The sequence below is a fragment of the Falco cherrug genome, chromosome 17 (assembly GCF_023634085.1).
Source record: "Falco cherrug isolate bFalChe1 chromosome 17, bFalChe1.pri, whole genome shotgun sequence".
NCBI lineage: Eukaryota > Metazoa > Chordata > Aves > Falconiformes > Falconidae > Falco > Falco cherrug.
Genome location: NC_073713.1, coordinates 6,024,626 through 6,040,708, shown reverse-complemented (window position 1 = coordinate 6,040,708; position 16,083 = coordinate 6,024,626). Strand labels below are relative to the sequence as shown.

Below are 16,083 nucleotides of genomic sequence, written 5' to 3'. Positions count from 1 at the left end.
TCCCTTATTTTGGGGGAGCGTGACATGTTTCAGGGGAGATTCACTCATTTAGGGGCAGGGGGGATTGGGGGAGCATCACTCATTTGGGGTGAATGTAACTCATTCTGGGGGGAGCATCACTAATTTGAGGGGAGTGGGGCATTCTGGGGGAGAATCACTCATTTGCGCAGAATATAATTAATTTTGGAGTGAGCATCACTCATTTTAGGGAGCGTGGGCTATATTTTGGGGTGAGCATCACTCATTTTGGGGGAGAATCACACCTTTGGGGGGGGGGCCTCTTGGGTAACATAATTCCTTTTGGGGGAGAATCACTCATTTATTGAGAATATAACTCATTTTAAGGGAGCATCATTGATTTGAGGGGTGGTGTAACATTTTGGGGGTGTATCATTTGGGGGGCGCACCGCTCATTCTGGGGTAAAACCAAATTGGAGCTCATGTTGGGGGGGTATTAGTCATTTTTGGGGGACCATAACTTTTGGAAGTTTAAATCCTATTTGTGCCCCATCACTCAAGTGCAGATTTGGGTCAATTCGCTCATTTTGGGGGCCGATTCTCCTATTTGAGGGGAATTTTGCCCATTTTGGGGCTTCTCCACTCACAGGAAGAAGCTGCTAATAAAATACAGCTGCGAAACCTCATCTCGTAGCACTTTATAATAAATGGCCATGAATTAATACTAAATTACAATGAATCCTTTATGAAATTACAGATTACATTCACGCCAGATCAGTATTGAAAAATAGGCTTTTCTGCCCATTGCATCACTCGGGTGGTTTTTTTGCCCCCAGCTGCTTTTTGTGGTTTGTTTTTGTTTTGTTTTTTTTTTGTCTCAACTCTTCAAGAGCCAAAAAACCAAAAGGACAAAACCAGCAAAAAGCCGCCAAAAAAAAAAAAAAAAAAAGGGGGGGAAAAAAATCCTTCTTACAGAAACCTGCATTTACAGGTGGAACCTGCAGAAGAAAATTCCTTTATTATTTTCGCCCTGTGTCGCCTGGGTTTGCTTTTGCCTTTCCCCCCACACCACGTTTGAAGGTGAGATTTGCCCTTTTGCTAGCATTTAAAAAAAAAAACCAAAATACATTGGGTTTTTTTGGCAAAGCTGCCCTTCCCCATGGCTTGTTTGGGGTAAAACTCCAACATTTTCCCACCAGGGTGGACGGCATCAGGGAGACACCATCGTTCCAGAAACATTATTGAATTTCCTTCCACCTGGTTGAATCTTGGGGGGGTCACCATTCAATGTTGGGTGAAAAATCTGCTTTTTTTTTTTTTTTTTAAACCCATTTTTTCCCCATTTTTGCCTGACCCGTTGCCAAAACACTGCAGAAAATTCTCGCTCCCAGCAGCTTCTGCCCCAATGCTGCATCCAGTCTCAGTCCTTAAGGACAAGGATGGGGTGGGTTGTTTTTTTTTTTTTTCCCAGATTCATTGGGTTTTTAGCACATAAATTAAAAAGGATTTGGGGGAATTTCCTCCCTTTTCCAGATAGTTGCATCCGCAGTCACCAAACGGCAGCAGCACCGGGGAGGTCTGGGCAATCCGGTGGGCCAAGAGCACCAAACCCTCCTCAGATCCAACCTGAAGCAGAATTTGCACTCGCCGATATGTTGGGGTTTTTTTCCCCCACGTGCCAATATTTTTCTTTTTGGGGGAAAACCCCAAAAAGCATAGGTCCTGGAGTTGCAGTTGGTTGTTAGTTTGGTTTTTTGTTGGGTTTTTTTTGCACCAAGAAATCCAAGTGATTGACGTGGTGGCCCACGGTGAAAACCCACTGTCGCCCAACAGCATCCCAGCATCGCGTGGGGAAAACGGCTTCCCCTAAAAATCCTTTTTCTTACCAAAAATGAAGGGGAAAAGGGAAAATTAAGAAGAAAACCTGAAAAAAAATTAATCTGGCCACAATATGTGCCTTGTAAACATGTGTCCTTCACTGCCACGTGCCGACATGGTGGTCCCCGCGCTCCTGTGGGCAGCCGGGGCATCCGCCAATGCCTCCAATTTGCTTCTTTTTCACCAATTTTGTTGCTGTTCTTGCCAATTTTTTTGGCATTTTGGGGGGAATTTTGTTTCCGGTGCTGTCAGTGATTTGGGGAGGTGCAGGAGGAGTTATTCCAGCGAGTCACTGTGGTCCAAGCCGAGGTCAGTGCCTGGTGCTGCTGGGAGGCCACCAGGCTCTTCCTCCAGCTCTTCCTCCTCTTCTTCCTCCTCCTCCATCTCGTCCTCGTCCTCCTCATCCTCCTCCTCTTCCTCAGTGCCATCGAGGGAGTCGTCGTGGGCTGCCAGCATGGCCTGCTGCATGGCCATGGTGGCTGTGGCTGATGAGAGGGGCTGCAGGTTGTCCATGCTGAGTGAGCCTGAAATTAAAAAAAAAAAACAGAGAAATGAGGATTGCCCAGCTAATGTGAGAAGGACAAAAAAGTGCATAAACCCAGAGTAACCCAGGTGGAACGCTGCACCTAGACAGAGCACCCTGTAGGGTGTCCCACCTGCCCCAACTGCTCCCCAAGGTGCAAGCATTAATTTTTTTAGCTAATGTATCTTCATTAAATAACAGGACCCCTTCATTTTTGATCAGGTAGATGCCCAAATCGGTTGGGCAGATCTTCTCTTCATCTTCTTTCTAATTCCACCTTCTCTTCTCAGCCTTCTCTCTTGTGATCTTGTCTAGGCCATGCTCATGTCTACTGTCTTCAACCCTTCATCTTCTCCACTCCTTTCCATCATCTGTTCCCTGTTCATCCTCCCTTCATCTTCTCTCTTCCCACCTTGTCTCATCTATCCTCTCATCTCCATCCTTCCGTCTTTTTTTCACGTTGTCTCCTCTCCCCATCGCCCCCCTTCCCCCCCCTCAGGAGATGTCCCACGGGATACCCCGCAGTGGGTGATCCTTGAGGGCTGTCCCTATGCCACGAAGCTGCCAGTGCCCCAGCACCAGCACCCTTGTGATGGCCAACTGGGAGGACCTTCTTGCATGAGCCGCCTCTTCAGCATGTTTTTTTTCCCCACAGGGGTATAAAGGGCTCTAGAAATACTTAATTATCAATTAAGGCCATGAATTAATGCATCGCCTCCCCATCCAGGAAGGGCAGAGGCTGTTGGGGTTTTTCCTTACCGTCAGGATTTGTCCCCGAATTGCCACCCTGCTGCTGCAGGACTCCGGCGGCGATGGAGTTGGGCCAGAACCGCTGGGTGGGCCGGTGCTGAGATTTGATTTTCTTGGCTTTGGGGGCTGGGTCTGGGTTGCTGGCGTCGAGCATTGGCTGCAAGATGCGCCGCCGGGCGTTTATGAACCTTTCCAGGGAAAAGAGAGACCATTCATTACACCCAGTTGGAGTTAAAGCAACAGATATTATAACAATTCAATGAGCTGCTATCTAAAACCCTTTCGAAAGCGGCTACACGGTCCAAAAAGCTGGTTTTTTACCCTATTTGTCTGTTACACCATTGCATTAATTTTTCCAGCCGAGTTGGAGGCTGCTGCATATTGGATTTGCCAGGAGAGGGCACTGAGACATTGCACACGAGCGCCGTCAAATAATGCATGAGCCCATCTCCCAGAAATCATCCCTAACTGCTCGGGTCACTCCCAAAAAAGCATTATATATCACCGAAGGAGCATGAAAAAATTTCTAAAACCAGCAAGGCGACTGCACGGGCTGCCGATGCGCTCACCAGTTGTTGACTTGCAAGAGGGTCAGGTTGGTTTGAGCCGCAATTTGCCTCTTCTCATCCTCTGTGGGGTAGGGATGCTAGGAAAAAAAAAAGAGAGACTGGGCAGCAAAGTGACATCTGTGTGCAAAACGGCAGCCCCAGGTGAAAAAAAATAAATTAACTCCTCCCTTTTTTAATTTATAATTTGGTGGCTTCTTGCATTTACAAGATGCAAGGCTGAAGGGTAGCATCTGAGAGCGTCATGGTTTCTCCTGTGTCTTTAGGGCTTTCCAAAGGCTTTTCCTTGAAGGAAAATATATATTATTTTTTTTTATTCAGTGATTTTCTAATAATGGTTGTTGGTAAAGGTTGCATTTGGGTTTCAAAACCCGCTGTGACCCGCAACGCTCCTGGTCAGATGCATCAATAAACACCCTGAAACATCTGCCCTGCGAGACTATCAGCACTCAAAGTCTCAACAACCTCCTCCCAACCGCACCACAACACTCGGTCCAACCCCAAAAATGAAATTATTATCAAACCAGCCCCACGTGTCATTTTTCTGAGCCCCAAGCCAGCGCCAGTGTTGATTCACATGACTTTTTTTTTCCAGCTGTGCCCACAAAATAGTGTGATCTCCTTAATGAAACCCCCCAAAGTCACGGCACGCCGGAGAGTCCCATCCCACAGGGGCCTCAGGGATGCCAAAGTGGTAAAAATAACTTTTTGGGCAAAAATATCCCCCATTTTTGGCATATTATTTCCAGCGTTCCTTCCTCCTGCTAGTGCTACAAACCCCAAACCCAATAAAATGATGAGCATCAATGCTATTAAGTTAAAAAACACATCACGTATGATGCCAGAGGGAGAAATCTCATGGGGAAGCCCAAGCATCTGCTGCCCATGAGGACCAGGCTGAGAGCAGAGGTCCAACCAACCATCCAGTAGAAGAACAATTTCTGGTAGTTTTTTGATCGAGTTTTGGAAATCTTAGACCATGGGGTTCTCCTGGCAGACAGCAGAAAATTGCTTCTCGGTTTCTGGTCTGCTAAATCCTTTTTCTGCTTGCAGCTCTGCAGTTCAGCCCTCCAAAAGCACGGGAGATGCATGATGTGCCTTGGGATGATGGCCCAGCACAGCAATGCTCTTGTCCTCAATGCAATAAATCCAAAATTTCCCATAAAAAAAAGGCTGGGAAGTTCCCAGCCAGGGGCTGCTCCATGTCCTGGCTCATGTTTTTTTCCAAGTTGCTCCTTGAAGCTGTGTTTTTCCATCTTGCTGCTACCTTGGGGGTTCTCCCACCTTCTTGGAGACCCTCAGGCAACTCTCTGCAACCCATGATCAAAGTGATTTCTTGGCCAAATTATGCAGGGAAAAGAGAGGGGGTTTTAGCTTTCTGCCCTTCTTTCAGCCCTGCTGATGGGAGAGGAGTCTCCTTGCATGGAAATATCCCGGTCGTGTCCTCCCCGCTCCCGCTGCCTGCCTACATCTCCATCCCCAAAAACGGGGCGATTTTGCGCTTCTGCATTTCACCTGATGGCTGATGCACCACAACCATACCTGCAGGGCAGCTTTCACCCTCCAGCTTGCTAGAAAAGGGTATTTAGGAGCTGTTAACTGTAAAAAAAACGCTCTATGATCCATCTGCAAAAAATTTGTGGAAGTCCCCCTCTAGTTTTCTTGGCTTCTTCATGCATTAAAGGAATATTTTTACCACCTGCAGTGAAAACGGTCCTGCCCAAAATACTCCCAAAATAAAAGCAAAGCCACTTGGTGCCTCTGAATATAGATTCAGACAAACCACCACCTTGATTTGTTAAGTTTCTGGGGTTTTTGCCTTTTTTTTCCCCCCAGCTTTCTGGCGATGCTCACCATGAGATGCTGGAAGAGCCATGAGCGCATGATGTTGGTGGCATGTTTGGGCAGGACGCCCCGCTTGTTCTTGGACTTCTTGTCCTCACCATCAAGGAGGGAGGTGAGATCCAGGTTCACCTGCCAGGGTGGAGGAACAGGGGGGGAATGAGCTGAAAACAGCGATGGGCAAAACCAACCCAACAAGGAAACCAAAATGAGCAAAACCACCCCCAAAAATGAGCAAAACCAACCCTAAACGGGTGTGGGGCAGGTGCAAAAACTATACACTGGTAGGGAGCATCCAAAACTCATTTTTCCAAAAAAATTTGCATTAAATCCACATTTCTCCCCAGGATCTCTATTTAATAGCTCCATTTTGTTGCTTTGTGAAAGGCACTGGCACTTTTTTCTCCCTGTGATGGTACTGACACGGTTGGGGACCGTGGTGACGAAGCCAGACCCTTCTCCATGTGCAGTTAAAAACACTTCCACGTTAAAAAAACAACTTAACAACCCCCCCCCCCCCCCAAACAAGATGACTTTTTCAACCTGAGGTTAAAAGCCCCCACTCATTAACCCCTTGCAAACCTGCATTCCTCACCCAGCTGATTCCCACCACCAGGAGAAACATGCCCATTGAGCGAAAATTTCCCTCCCCCCCCAAAATAAGTATCTTGCTGCAAGAGAAGTTTTAATGAGGATGCAGGAGCTGAGCAGAAATCTCAGCGCTTGAGTTAAAAAGGGATTTTTTTTAATATTTTTTTTTCCCCAGCTCTTCATCAAAACACTTCTGGATGAATTAAACATCAGGCCAGCAGGTCCCTGTGATTCCCCTGGGCTCCGGCTGAATAAATCATGCCGGCGGCACGGGAAGAGCATCCGGAGGTGCTTGTCCAGGGCTCTCTCCCTGCCCTGATATTCCCTGCGAGCGTGTTTTTCCCACCACGCAGGGTTTTGCTGCAAGAGATTTAAGCCCGTGACAAAGAGATATTAAAGAAAGAAATTTTAAAAAGCATCACACAGGCAATAAAATTGCTAGGGAGGTGCCACGCATTTCCAAAATGCCATTTTAAGTTTTTGTTTTGTTTAAGATGCTTCTGCAATTAAATTGGGGCATTTCAGAAAAAAATTTGCATGGGAGGATTTTTGCTGATATGCAGCGTAAGCAGAAATCAGTGTTTTTTTGCCCAAATTCTGGGCAAATGGGGGTTTGTAAGAGACCACAGGCAACGCACTCAACAGGGGTAGCAAGTTGTGCTTATAAATCCATTTCTACCCCAAATTGTCTCCTTATTGCAAAAATGCAGCCACGCAGGGAAACCCCTCATAGTCAACTGCAATGACAAAATAAAGGAATGAAAAAAGGAGCAAAAGGCTAAAAAATACCCCAAAATCCATAAAGCAATGAAAAAAAATGAGCCTTTCCCCTGAGCACTGTGATTGCTATACTGGACCGGGAACGCCAGTGATCCCAGACCCATAATATAACAGCAATAATATATAGAATAGAATTAGAATAGCATTGGAATAGAATTAGAATAGAATGGAATTAGAGTTAGAATAGAATAGAATTAGAATTAGAATAGAATGGAATTAGAGTTAGAATAGAATAGAATTAGAATTAGAATAGAATTAGAATTAGAATAGAATTGAATAAGAATAGAATTAGAATTAGAATTAGAATTAGAATTAGAATTAGAATTAGAATTAGAATAGAATTAGAATAGCATAGAATAGAATAAGAATAGAACAGAATAGAATAGAATGGAATGGAATGGAATGGAATGGAATAGAACAGAACAGAATAGAATGTAATATGGCATAATATAATACATTATGGTATAATATACTATAAATAATATAATACAATAATTATACGCTGTGTATAATGTATATATTATAATACCACGTAAGATATCGATAATACAAGCATTGCTGCAATTTCTTAGGTTGTTGCTATAATTCGCTAGGTACCCCAAAGGCACCTGGCAGATGGATTTAATCAACTTTTCTTGCTAATTAAAAATTTAGGATACTCCAAGGGTTGAATTTATGGCGAAATGACAGGTTTTGCTGGCTGCAGCCGCGCAAAACATCGCGACAAACGGCAGCGTGAGGCGGGACGGTCTCACCTGGGCATTGGGGATCTGTAGGGCGCCGGGGGCGATGGCTTGGGCGAGGACCTGCCCTTGCGACGTGACCATGGTCACGGGCTGGTACAAGGCTCCACCTATGGAAAAAGATGCTCATGGGGGGTGGCAACCTCCCCCCCCCCCCCGATTCCCACACCGCTCCTGCGCCGGCCCCGCTGCGGTCCCTACCTGGCACGGCGGGCGAGCCGCTGCTGGCGCTCATGGCCAAGTTGCCTGGTGGCAGCGCGGCCGCCGGCACGACGATGCCCGGCGGTGGGTTGGAGGCGGGCGGCAGCGCCGCGGGGGAGCTCTGCAGCATCTCCTGAGAGAAAAAAAAAATAAAAAAATTACCCCCTTGAAATTTCGCACGCAGAGGGGACGTGCAAGGGTGTGATTTTCCCCCTCCGATAAATTCACCCTTTTTTTTCCCCCTAGGTGGTTCAACAGGCAAAAATGCAGAAAAAGGGATTTTTCAGTTCATCACAATGGCAAAAAAAATAAAAGATGGAAAAATAAGGATTTGCGCTTTGCAAAGTTCCCACTTAGCATCTTCCCCAAACTCATCCTCTCTGTGCAGCCACTATTTCCCATCAGGAAAAAAGGTGGGGGAAAAAGAGCACAACAGACAAGACAGAATTTCTTCAGTCTTCTTCTTCTTTCCATAAATTTCTATTTTTTTGGTGCTTCTACTGGAACTGGATGATGCAGCATTTGCTAAAAGCCACAGCAAGCACCACGGTTTCGTCTTACTAGAATAATAGTAAAATGATGAAATTAATAATAATATCACCCCATTTGATATCATTCCTTGCAGTTTGATGCTAACTTCTTGCAAAACTGGGCACTTTTTTAGCCAAAAGCTGTAATCTTATTATCACCCCCGGCTCCGAAGCAGCTCTTGCACGCAATTGGAATTGGAAAAAGCTCAGATTGAAGGATTATTTGAGTATTAATGCAACATTTTGGGAAGGGAAGGGTGCCACAACTGAGGATATGGGGGAATACAGGGCGATGTACCGCAACCTCCCAGATGGGCAGGATTTTGCAAATAATATTTATAAAATTGTCATTTCAAAATAAGCCCAAGATAACGATGCATCTCTAATTCGCCCAGCTGTAATGGAAATAAACCTGCACTTGTTTCTTGCAATAAAAAATATTTTCCCCCCTTTTCTCTCCATCTTCCCATTCTGCGTCACTTCCCTGGTATCCAGCTGGTTCTCAACTGTTGAACAAAATGTCAACAAGGGGCTTTTTTCACCTCTCGATTAGATTTCTCTTAATTTTGATGCATTTCCTCAAAAAAGCTCTTACTTGGTTTAAGAAAAGAGAATTTCTGTGGACTATCACCATGCAACAACACTGGAAAGGGTGACCCTGCAAGGGGGTCAGGGTGGAGAAAGCCATAGCTCCTCTTTTCCTTGCAATAAAACTACAGAGAGAGTAATTTGAACATAGAAATCAATCATTTATATATCAAGAGATGATGTGGATGCATCGTTCAGCGGGGAGTCAGGGAACCCTTGTGTCCATATCAATGCATTTCTCATTGCTGGGGGGGGCAAATGTAATTTTTGGTCTTTTTTTTTTTTCCTTTTCCTTTTTTTTTTTTTTTTAACTATCAGCCACCACCGATTTGCCTGTGCCTGGTTCTGAATAAACTCTGATTTCCCTGCGTGCTTTTGCTATTAAAATTCCTCGTTGAATTTTTCCCACCCGCGATGCTGAGCACAAAACGTTGCAGCTGACGCCTCTGCCACGTGTTATTTTTGTCCTCTCCACTGGTGATCTGAATATTATTTATCTGGAAATTTTGCTATAATTGCTGTGAATTTTTGCTTCGCCTCCCAGACATTTCTTTTCATAGCTACGTTAAAAAAAAAAGTGAATATGACTGTAAAATACTCATACTTTTTTTTTTATATATCCCTTCCCTATCTCCAGCCTTTTGGGGGAAATGGTTTTCATTTTGAAAAATGAGGATTTCTTAGCAGACAGAAAGCAAAAAAATCAAGTTGCTTTTGCATGCACTTGGACTTGGCTTTTGCTAAACATCTGGCTAACAAACACGGTGGAAATATTCATATAAACCCAAACGTGGTCCTTGGAGAACCTCAAAAAGCAGCCAGATACAGCCAGGGGCAACCAGAGATTTGGACCAGCCTGAAGACTTCCAGCTTCTCTCTCCTGCCTTGTTTTTCCATGATTCCTCCAAAAGAAGGGCATCCAGGAGACCACTTTTGGAAGTGCATTGGGAAGAAGGAATGTGGGGTATTGGAATATGGGACAAGAAACTGCCGTTTCCCCAATATATACCAGTCAAAGCCATTTTCAACAGCATTTTTTGGTGGCAAAATCCACATTTTTTTGGAAATTAGAGGAAAACTGTCCTGAAACACCAGTTAAGTGGTGTCCAAAAAGCCAGATTATTAGTAATTATTAGAAAAAAATATGAAAGAAATTGCTGCTGCTTCGGCAACAGCACTGTGAAACCAAGGGTACCCAATGGACGTGATGGTTCTGCCTTAAAATAAATATAGGTGTCTCCAAGAAGATTTTAAAAATATATTTTACATACTAATTGCCTTGGATCGCAAATGTCAGCCAAATTATATTACGCTCGTGATTTTGCTGCAGTGGAAAATATTTTATATTTTAGGACTTCAAAGAAATCGAAATGTTTCTGGCAATTCTGAAACCTGAGTGTAAAAAACTGCATCACTAGGTGTCTCTGCAGATCCACATCTCAGCACTGACCTCCCACAGCTCTATGGCAAAAGGCGATTTCTCTGAATTAAAAGTCACTTTAATGAAGAAAAAGACCTGGTACATATTGTGTTGCACAACAAAACCCTTCTTACAATAAAGCAAGTGTCAAAGACCATGTGCCCAAGTGTAAATAAGTGCTAAAATTCAGCCGCTAATCCAGCTGATGTTCGTCCCCTTGGGTTTTATGAAACAGCAATTTATTTTTGAGTGGCATACAGGCACAAAAATTTCCATCTCATCCTAACTTGGTGAAATTTCTTTGCGCTCAAGTAAAGCTGGGGAAAATGAGGGTTAGCTGGAGAAAAAGGAAACCCGTGAGGTGGCCGAGGAAGAGCTGGCCAAACTCAAACTCATGTGAGAAGAATCAAAAGGCTCCTTCGGGGGTGGGTGGATGGATGGAGATAAGAAAAAGGTTGGCTTTCAGTAACAGAGAAGTGCAAGCTTGTCCCCAGGGCAAACTTGGACACATTAAAATCTACACAGACCAGTACTGCATCAAGTCAGGCCAACCCAACCATGAGTTTCCAACCACCAGCAAGACTGAAGGAATTCAAGAAGATGAAACTCTGTCCTGAAAACGCTCAGTTTGAAAATGCCCACTGCCCATCTGCTGCAGTTCTCCCTTGAAATGAGAGCTGAAAAATGCAAGATTTAATCCAATTTAAAGGTCCCTGGCAGTGCTGTGGTTCCCAGTGTGACCGGCTTTGCAATGGGCTTTGTCTTGCAAGTCAACCAGAGAGCAGTGAGGACCACGTTGATGTCAAGGGAAAGTTGAACTGATCCACTTTAAACACTGGTTTAAATTGGCTTCCCCCGCCATGCAACAAGCACTGCCACTCTCCCATCCCTGCCTGAAAAAACTGGAAAATATTCATTAAAGGGAGTTAACAAGGGTCCAACGAGGACTCAAGGGAGAGGAATGAAGCCAAGTGAAAAAACACCAAGAAAAATGGAAGAAGGGGAATCGCTCAGTGGATGAGCTGGCCAAAGAGGCTAAAACTTCTCCACAAAACCAGACGAAACCCAAAATGAGAAAGCGATGGAGAAAGCGGGGCAGAAAGATGTCAACGAGGCAATGAAGGTTCGGGACCGGCTCATCGCACAGGATAAAACCCAATGTTTCACCCAAACTTGGCCAACACCAGGAGTCATCTCTAGACTTAGCGACATGGGAAGATTTCAGCAACAGTCAAAACATCTGTTTGGGTGCTCTCTCATCTTTCCATCACCTCCAGGCATTTTTGCATTTCCAGAAATTCTTGCATTTCTCATCTTACAAGGCACAAATAACGCCAAGCCACAGGCCATCCTTTTTAGAAACAACAGGGAAATCCAACCACGCTTCTCCCACAGTGATATTTTGACAGGTCCAGGCATTGTTTTCTCTGTTTTGGTCGATGTCCTTGTTATTGTGCATCCATAATTTTTTGAGTAGGCTGTCCCACGGGGAAATATTTGGCAAAAAAATTAAATATTTTACTTGCATGACCAAGCTGGTGTATCTCCTTGCAAAACGATTGACTCCCCTCTCATACCCTGAGAAAACCTATTTTCTGAGAAATCTTGTTCACTGGTATTAATCACATTTCCATGACGTAGATATAAAAAAAAATAAAATCCGAAATTAGTGGCTCCTTTGCTGTTTTACCTGCTCTCAGCATGAGTTTAACAGGACAATAATCAGCAAAATCTTCCCACTTGCCAGTTTTTAAACAGCGATCCCGTGATTCTTCAGTTCTCCAGAGCATCACCAGCCCTTAAAACTCAAGCTGATGGATACAGAGTATTTCCACCCTTTGTTTTTTTCAAGCTTCATCCATGAAAAACTCAAGTATACTCAGTAAGTTGAAGCACTCGGGCACTTGACATTGCTTAGTTGGATAATTAGACAAAAATTTGACATTGTGTCGTCCCTGGTGTGTCATTGGCATCCAAAGGCCAGATGAGATGGTGGCTCCTGGTCTATCACCATGAGCAGTTTGGCTCCCATTGCCTGCTGAAATCCCCTCGTTGTCGAGGAAGCGTTTCCCCTCCAGTTGGGTCTTTCCTGGGCACGTTCCCATTCATGTAGCAACTGCCTCCAAATCCTCACTTGAATTATTCAACTTTCAAGTCTTGCCCGGAAGGGAAACATCGGCAGCTCCGGGTTTGCAGGAATCAGAGGCACTCGGAGCCTCTCCATGGGCTTGATTATTTTCCAAAGACTTGTGCTAATTTTCTGATACGATCCCCACCTCTTTGTGAGGCACTAAATCCTCATTACTTTTCCTGACCGATGCATTCTAATTAGATCAACACTTTAAAAAAAAAAAAAAAAAAAAAAAAAAAAAGGAAAAGAGGGGGAAAAAAATCACAATAGCCACAGGACGGCTTTCCATCTCATTAACTCCCTCACTTATTATTTTCATGAAAATTACTGATAAAAACCATGCATCTCCATTTGCTGGGACCGGGAGCTTCGTCGGCTCATATCTAACATCTCTCTCATCACCCGGGATGCGAGCTGTTGCCATGGTGACGCACAATAATAGAAACTAATAAATTACAAACGAGATGCTCGTTGAGCAATTATTGTTCTCTTTTATGCAAGTGTCTTGCTAATTTTGATCATAAGGAATGCTACCATAAAGCAGCGAAGGGATAATAAGTCCATTTCTAGAGATTATTAGAAAATAGAGAGAGGATGGGGGGTTTTAGATCAATTATTAAGTGGTTTGGTGCTTTCAGGAAACCCAAACAAGAAATAAAACTTGGGGGGGGTGGCTTTTCCCTCCCTATGCCACAAGCATCATGTTGGGAGCTTCAAACTCTGCAACACTTGGAGCCAAGCTGCCAAAAATGACAATTCTTTTCCCTTCCACCACTCTAAAACTGCCCTGAATAGCCCTAAAAAGCCACCACCACCTGCATCCTTTTGTGAGGGAACCCCAAGAGCTCCTTGGGTTATTTCAGGTTGGCTGGAGTTATTTCTGGTGGGATCGTGCAACCCCAAATTTCATTTCCCCCCACCAAAAACCCAGAGCATCTGAGAGAGAGAGAAATCCCCAAGGGACACACAATATTGCATCAAGGAAGTTTTCTGGGATGCAACCAGCCAACATTTATTCCCTGCACTGTAAATGCACAGGAAAACTCCAACCCATGGGCAACTTTTTTCCCAAATATTATTAAATCTGCCCCAAAAGCCACCAAGATGCAGCTTGGGTTGGCCACTCCAGCTGGTATTTCTACAATTCTTGGGCATCTCCTTGTACTTTCCCACTATGCTTGAGGCACCAAATGTCGTCTTCTCCTAGCTAAAATCCAAATCATGAAAAAAAAATAAACCAAGGTGGGAATGTCGATCATGCTGGGGAAGAACTGCAAGATGTGTCAGGGCAAAAAAAGGTGCTGTGAAGCCAAAAAGGGTTATCCGAGACCCAAAAATCTGTTGAGCTGCTTTGAAATGAAGAAAAGAACGGGGAGAGAGGAAGTAGTAAAGAAAATCACGGTGTTTCTGTCCCTCCTGCCAACAAATAGTATTTTTTTCATGAAAAAAATGCAAATTTCCTGCCCATTTTCCCACGCACTTGCACGGCTTCTGAAATTCCTCCCCCCCACATTTCACTGCTGCAACGTAAGACTTTGGGAGAATTCCTCACCTCTCCCTTTTGGAGAGACACAAAACATTGGGGCTGTAGCTCTGCCAAACCCATGAAAAAAAATTTTAAAAAAAGCCAAACGATTGTTGCAGCACCACTTACTGCACCGCACGAACAAGATACAGGTTGTTTTAAAGTTATTTTCCTCAACTGGGGAGGCTTTTGATGAATTTCCACAAGAGTTACAGACCCTCAAGCCTTGTTGACCCAACTCATCCATTGGCCAACATGCAACAGTGGTGAGTTTTAAGGCATTTTTAAGGTGTTACCTGGGGGGTGGAGGCTAATGGAGGAGGGGTTGGGGGAGTAGGGCCCCCCCAGGTCGTTCCTGAGTAGGTTGTCACTGTGCATCTTGGTTTTGAGGCAGGTGATGTAGCGGTTGCAAAAGTCCTTGCACAACTCGTTGACCTTCTCCAGCTCCAGAAGGTGGATGCGCAGCACCTGGATCGCCTTCACCATCTGTGCAAGAGCACACAATGGCAAAGTTAAAATACTCTTTTTCCTCGACTCATCCGAAAAAAACCCACCCAAAAATCAATATTCTTACCCAAAATCTAACCTGGAAACGATCCCTGCGGTAGAATTCAATGCATTTCCTTGCTCAACACACCAACAAAAGCCAAAAAAAATCAATATTCTTGCCCCAACCCCATCCCAGAACCCATCCCTCTGCACCTCTGCATTTCTTTTCCTTCCCCATCAATCATTCCTCTGAAACACCAAGAGGTAAAAAAATCACAAAATTCCCCATCGCCTTCAAGGGAATTGCTCCCCGTGCCCAAAAAAAAATTCCGAGCCAAAGCCCTGGATGTCGAGAAGTGTTTGGTTATTCTCTGGAGACCACTTCTTCTAACAAGATTACAGGGCTGCAGCTCTGCCGTGAGCTGTTGCCAGTGCAAAGCCTGGGCCTCATTAAAACGTACCCCATAAACGTTAAAAAATTTACACATAAAACATTCCTCTCGCCAAGCTGAAACCTTAAGTTTTACAGCCGCTGTTTGAAATCTTGCATAATATATAAAATTTCAGCTATTCACTCTGGGGCAATAAATCTGGTTTTATGTAACAAAGCGTCTTTGCATTTCAAAGGGTGTTTTTAACTTGCAAATTTTAGTGGTCATCTTTACAAACTGCGAGTCGTCACGGTTGGGAAGCATCCCGAAAAATCCAGGGCCAAACTCAGGTGGTGGCTCCACGACAGAGAAAGTGAATTTTTGGTTGGCAAACGACGGCGATGAGGGGTTGTGGCTGGAAAAATCCTTTTGAAAAAAATTTTTTTGGCCTTTTTGGGCTTTTTTTCCCCACTTTCTTGTCCTCCTTCCCAGTTGGCACAGGCAAAGTGCAAGGTAGAGGCATCGCGCCCTGGCTCTCCGCATCCTCCCAGGGCTCAACGGCCATGAAAGTCAATATTCAAGGGCAAAGGCAAGAAGACCTGACACATATATGTATAAAAAATAAATCTCTCAATTATCTCAGCTCATTTGCTTAGGGTCTCATTTTATGTCCCTGCTCCGCTGCGTCGTATATCTGTCCGGATAAAGAGTTACAGTCGGACGGCGTACGTGCGCGGGGTTGTAAAAAATACAGATGCTGAATTAATTGACTGTGTGGCACTCGGCAGCTGATTGAGTTGATAATGGTGAGATCTGACCTTTTTCTAATTTCTAATTATGTGCATCTCGGCGGTGAGGAATACATGACTCTTATTCTAATGATAGCTAATGCCGCTGGCCTTTTCATCCCTGCTTTGCCATCACTGATTTCCAGGGAACTGACGGCGTTACAAAAAGAAAACATGCAAAAAAATAATCAAAAAAAAAAAAAAAGGGACAATGTCAACAGGGAAAAAGTGTCAGCTCGGGAACAGGTTGAAATAAGTGCTGAGTTTTGAGCACTGCAAGAGTTTTTCATCCAAAATTCCCTCTGGTTGGCGCTTCCCACCAATAGGAAGAGTCCTCCTTCATCATCACGTTAACCATCTCCTCTGTCTTGATGGAAACCAACCACATCGAGTGATTTGGATGGCTTTT

The 16,083-nt window shown here is 44.4% G+C and overlaps 1 protein-coding gene across 1 annotated transcript in view; it reads right to left on the bottom strand.

The window, feature by feature from the left end:
* Window positions 1-683: 683 nt before the first annotated feature.
* Window positions 684-16,083, bottom strand: part of PKNOX2 (PBX/knotted 1 homeobox 2) — a 90,149-nt gene continuing 74,749 nt past the window's right edge. Inside the window, exons 7-13 of the mRNA XM_055728685.1 lie at window positions 14,329-14,512; window positions 7,833-7,970; window positions 7,644-7,741; window positions 5,530-5,649; window positions 3,679-3,755; window positions 3,119-3,297; window positions 684-2,360 (exon numbers count right to left, since the gene is read on the bottom strand). Of these exons, the coding sequence (XP_055584660.1) occupies window positions 2,113-2,360; window positions 3,119-3,297; window positions 3,679-3,755; window positions 5,530-5,649; window positions 7,644-7,741; window positions 7,833-7,970; window positions 14,329-14,512 (1,044 nt within the window). The 3' untranslated portion in view covers window positions 684-2,112. The remainder of the gene's footprint in view (window positions 2,361-3,118; window positions 3,298-3,678; window positions 3,756-5,529; window positions 5,650-7,643; window positions 7,742-7,832; window positions 7,971-14,328; window positions 14,513-16,083) is intronic.